This window comes from Cyprinus carpio, chromosome B19 (assembly GCF_018340385.1).
Source record: "Cyprinus carpio isolate SPL01 chromosome B19, ASM1834038v1, whole genome shotgun sequence".
Taxonomy (NCBI): domain Eukaryota; kingdom Metazoa; phylum Chordata; class Actinopteri; order Cypriniformes; family Cyprinidae; genus Cyprinus; species Cyprinus carpio.
The window spans coordinates 27,038,255-27,042,014 of NC_056615.1; the positions used below are offsets into that span (position 1 = coordinate 27,038,255).

General features: G+C 42.2%; 1 protein-coding gene across 2 annotated transcripts in view; it reads left to right on the forward strand.

Moving 5' to 3' along the window:
- si:ch73-345f18.3 overlaps positions 1 to 1,319 on the forward strand; it is a 6,279-nt gene extending 4,960 nt beyond the window's left edge. For both annotated transcript variants that reach the window (XM_042745339.1, XM_042745340.1), the window contains exon 4: positions 281 to 1,319. In XM_042745339.1, coding sequence (XP_042601273.1) covers positions 281 to 651 — 371 coding nt within the window. In that variant the 3' untranslated portion in view covers positions 652 to 1,319. The remainder of the gene's footprint in view (positions 1 to 280) is intronic.
- Positions 1,320 to 3,760: the final 2,441 nt, after the last annotated feature.

A 3,760-nucleotide genomic window follows, 5' to 3' on the forward strand; every position in this document is an offset into this window, starting at 1 on the left:
TATAGTATTTTGTGATGTTTTTTTTGTGTATTTTGGGTTTGATCTTTTTTGCTTCATCATATATTGTGTATAGCTCTTCATAAATGTATATTTTAGGAATATGTTTTTTTATATTGTGTAAAGCACTCTGTGCATTGTAGCTTTAAAAGTGCTATATGAATAACATTTTACTTTACTTACTCTAGTATATACCCTTCATTTATAAGCCACATCCTGCACAATTATTTCCATCCACATGGAGTGCCCTCATTATCTCTCAGTCTCATTTTCCCTCCATCAGAGCTCTGCCACATCAGTCTGGAGGTTAAAGGATACGACTTCAGTCTGATGGTGAGATCAGAGGCCGAAATCCCCAGCGAACTGAAGCGGACGCAAGAGAACGTCAACGAGCTGAGCCGAGCTGCCAAATCCGTCATCTCCGTCAGCACTAAACTCCACAAAATGATCGACTCGCTTCTGAGAGATGAGGACAGCATGGTCAGTCAGATCAAAGATGCTGAATCCAGACACCAGGAGCAAAGGAGGCTGGTGGACAACCTGCGGGAAAACCTCAGAGAGGCTCGGAGAGCCAAAGAACTGAGTCCGAAGTACAGGGAAGAGGCTGGAAATCTGCTCAATGAGGCTGCATTGCTCTCTGGAATCACACCGTGAACAGACTTTGCCTCTCAATGTGAGCCAATGGCAAATATGAAGGATTTTATTATAATGTTAAACCATGAACAGAAGAAATTGCAGTGTTGCAGCAGCAAATATACAGTAGATCAACACAATAGCATGTACAAATATACTATAACCATTAAAATAATATTACAATTATATTATAAAAAACATAACGTGTATGTAGAGTGCAAGGACTATGATCTGTTTTCAGTATTTAAACATGAAAGATCTATAGTATTGTCTAGATTTAAAATATAAATGGTCTTAATAAGAAAAAAAGTCATTTTAACTCATTTTAGTGTCTTGATGATAATAAAACACCTCTGTCTGAGAACGCATTGTTTAACATTGGAAAGCATAATGAAGGGATTTGTTATTATTTGTGTCCTTTGGTGAATTTACTTGTGTGTGTTTTAATATTTTAGTTTATGAAAGCACTAACATACTTCAGAATCAGTCCTCCTAATGTGAAAATGAGTGATATTGATCTTAAATCTTAAACACTTTGCCTTTGTAACATTTTCTTCTACTGGTTTATATTTTGTAAATGAATAATTGAATTATTTTAGAATGATTGCACCTGTCTAAATATTGAAAGTGTATTATTTTGTAGATACTTTTTGTTTTAGCACATTATAAATAAAAGTTGGTTAACAATGGTATGTTGATGATTATTTTAAAATTTAGTGCAACTAAATTTATTAATCCCATAGAATTTTTTTCTGGCACTGTACAGACCTGCAAGCGCTAATCTACCCGCTTCAAAGCCATGATCTGAACGATTTGTGAATCCACTCCGAAGTCCCAATCTGAATCAGAAGATTCACAAACCCTTTCCGAATTTGCAATCTACATCAAATGATCTCAATACATGCTCCGAAGTCCCGATCTGAATCAAAAGTTTTGCGATCCTGATCCAAAGTTCCGATTTAAATAAAATGATTCGTGAAACACTCTCCGAAGTCCAGATCAGAATAATGATTCATGAACCCGCTTCGAAACCCCGATCTGAATGATTCACAAATATTCGCTCCGAAGTTCCGATCTAAATCAAATGATTCGCAACACACTTTGAAACCCGATCTGAATGATTCGCAAACTCACTCCAAAGCCACGATCTGAACACTCCGAAGTCCCGTTCTGATCAAAAGTTTTGCAAACCCGGCTCTGAATCAAAAGTTTTGTGCTCCAAAGTTCCGACTTGAAAAAAAAGAGGTACAAACCTGCTCCAAAGTTCCGATTTAAATAAAATGATTTGCGATATGTGCGCCGAAGACCTGGTCTGAATCAAATGATTCGTCAAACGGTCTCAGAAGTCCCAATAAGAATAATGATTTGTGAACTCACTCCAAAGCGACGATCTGAATGATTCGCGAACCCGCTCCGAACCCCCGATCTGAATGATTCGCGAACCCGCTCCGAACCCTCGATCTGAATGATTCGCGAACCCGCTCTGAAGCCCCGATCTGAATGATTCGCGAACCCGCTCCGAAGCCCCGATCTGAATGATTCGTGAACCCACTCCAAAGCGACGATCTGAATGATTCGCGAACCCGCTCCGAACGCCCGATCTGAATGATTCGCGAACCCGCTCCGAACCCCCGATCTGAATGATTCGCGAACCCGCTCCGAACCCTCGATCTGAATGATTCGCGAACCCACTCCAAAGCGACGATCTGAATGATTCGCGAACCCGCTCCGAACCCCCGATCTGAATGATTCGCGAACCGGCTCCGAAGCCCCGATCTGAATGATTCGTGAACCCGCTCCAAAGCGACGATCTGAATGATTCGTGAACCCGCTCCGAAGCCCCGATCTGAATGATTCGCGAACCCGCTCCGAAGCCCCGATCTGAATGATTCGCGAACCCGCTCCGAACCCCCGATCTGAATGATTCGCGAACCCGCTCCAAAGCGACGATCTGAATGATTCGTGAACCCGCTCCAAAGCGACGATCTGAATGATTCGTGAACCCGCTCCGAAGCGACGATCTGAATGATTCGTGAACCCACTCCAAAGCGACGATCTGAATGATTCGCGAACCCGCTCCAAAGCGACGATCTGAATGATTCGCGAACCCGCTCCGAAGCCCCGATCTGAGTGATTCGCGAACCCGCTCCGAAGCCCCGATCTGAATGATTCGCGAACCCGCTCCGAAGCCCCGATCTGAATGATTCGCGAACCCGCTCCAAAGCGACGATCTGAATGATTCGTGAACCCGCTCCGAAGCCCCGATCTGAATGATTCGCGAACCCGCTCCGAAGCCCCGATCTGAATGATTCGCGAACCCGCTCCGAAGCCCCGATCTGAATGATTCGCGGACCCACTCCGAAGCCCCGATCTGAATGATTCGCGAACCCGCTCCGAAGTCCCGATCTGAATCAAAAGATTCGTGCTCCAAAGTTCCGACCTGAAAAAAAGTTGTACAAACCTGCTCCAAAGTTCCGATTTAAATAAAATTATTTGCCTGATCTGAATCAAATGATTCGTCAAACACTCTCAGAAGTCCCAATCATAATAATGAATCGTGAACCCACTCCGAAGCCCCGATCTGAATGAATCGTGAACCCACTCCGAAACACCTGTCTGAATGATTCACAAATATTCGCTCCGAAGTTCCGATCTGAATCAAATGATTCGCAACACACTTTGAAGTTCTGAATCAAATAATTTGAATCACATGATGAAATGCTCGATTCGAGGACCCGCTCTAAAGATAATGATTCGCGCTCCGAAGTCACGATCTGAAACAAAAGAGTACAAACCCGCTCCGAAATTCTGATCAATCAAATAATTTGCGATATGCGCTTCGAAGTCCAGATCTGAATCAAATGATTCATGAACCATCTCAGAGGTTCCGATCACGTGCATACCCTGACCATAGTATTGTTTGTAAGGAGCTACAATGCTATTTTTTTTAATTCTTTGTATACATTTTCACCGTCATTTGACTTATATGTATGCATTTTTTTTCCAAATATTTTCAAATTAAATGTACGTACTTATATAGTCTAATTTAGCACACAAAACATGTATATTCCGTCATGAATAAAGCACGACACATTACTGAATACATTTAACAGTAGTAACAACAGACACA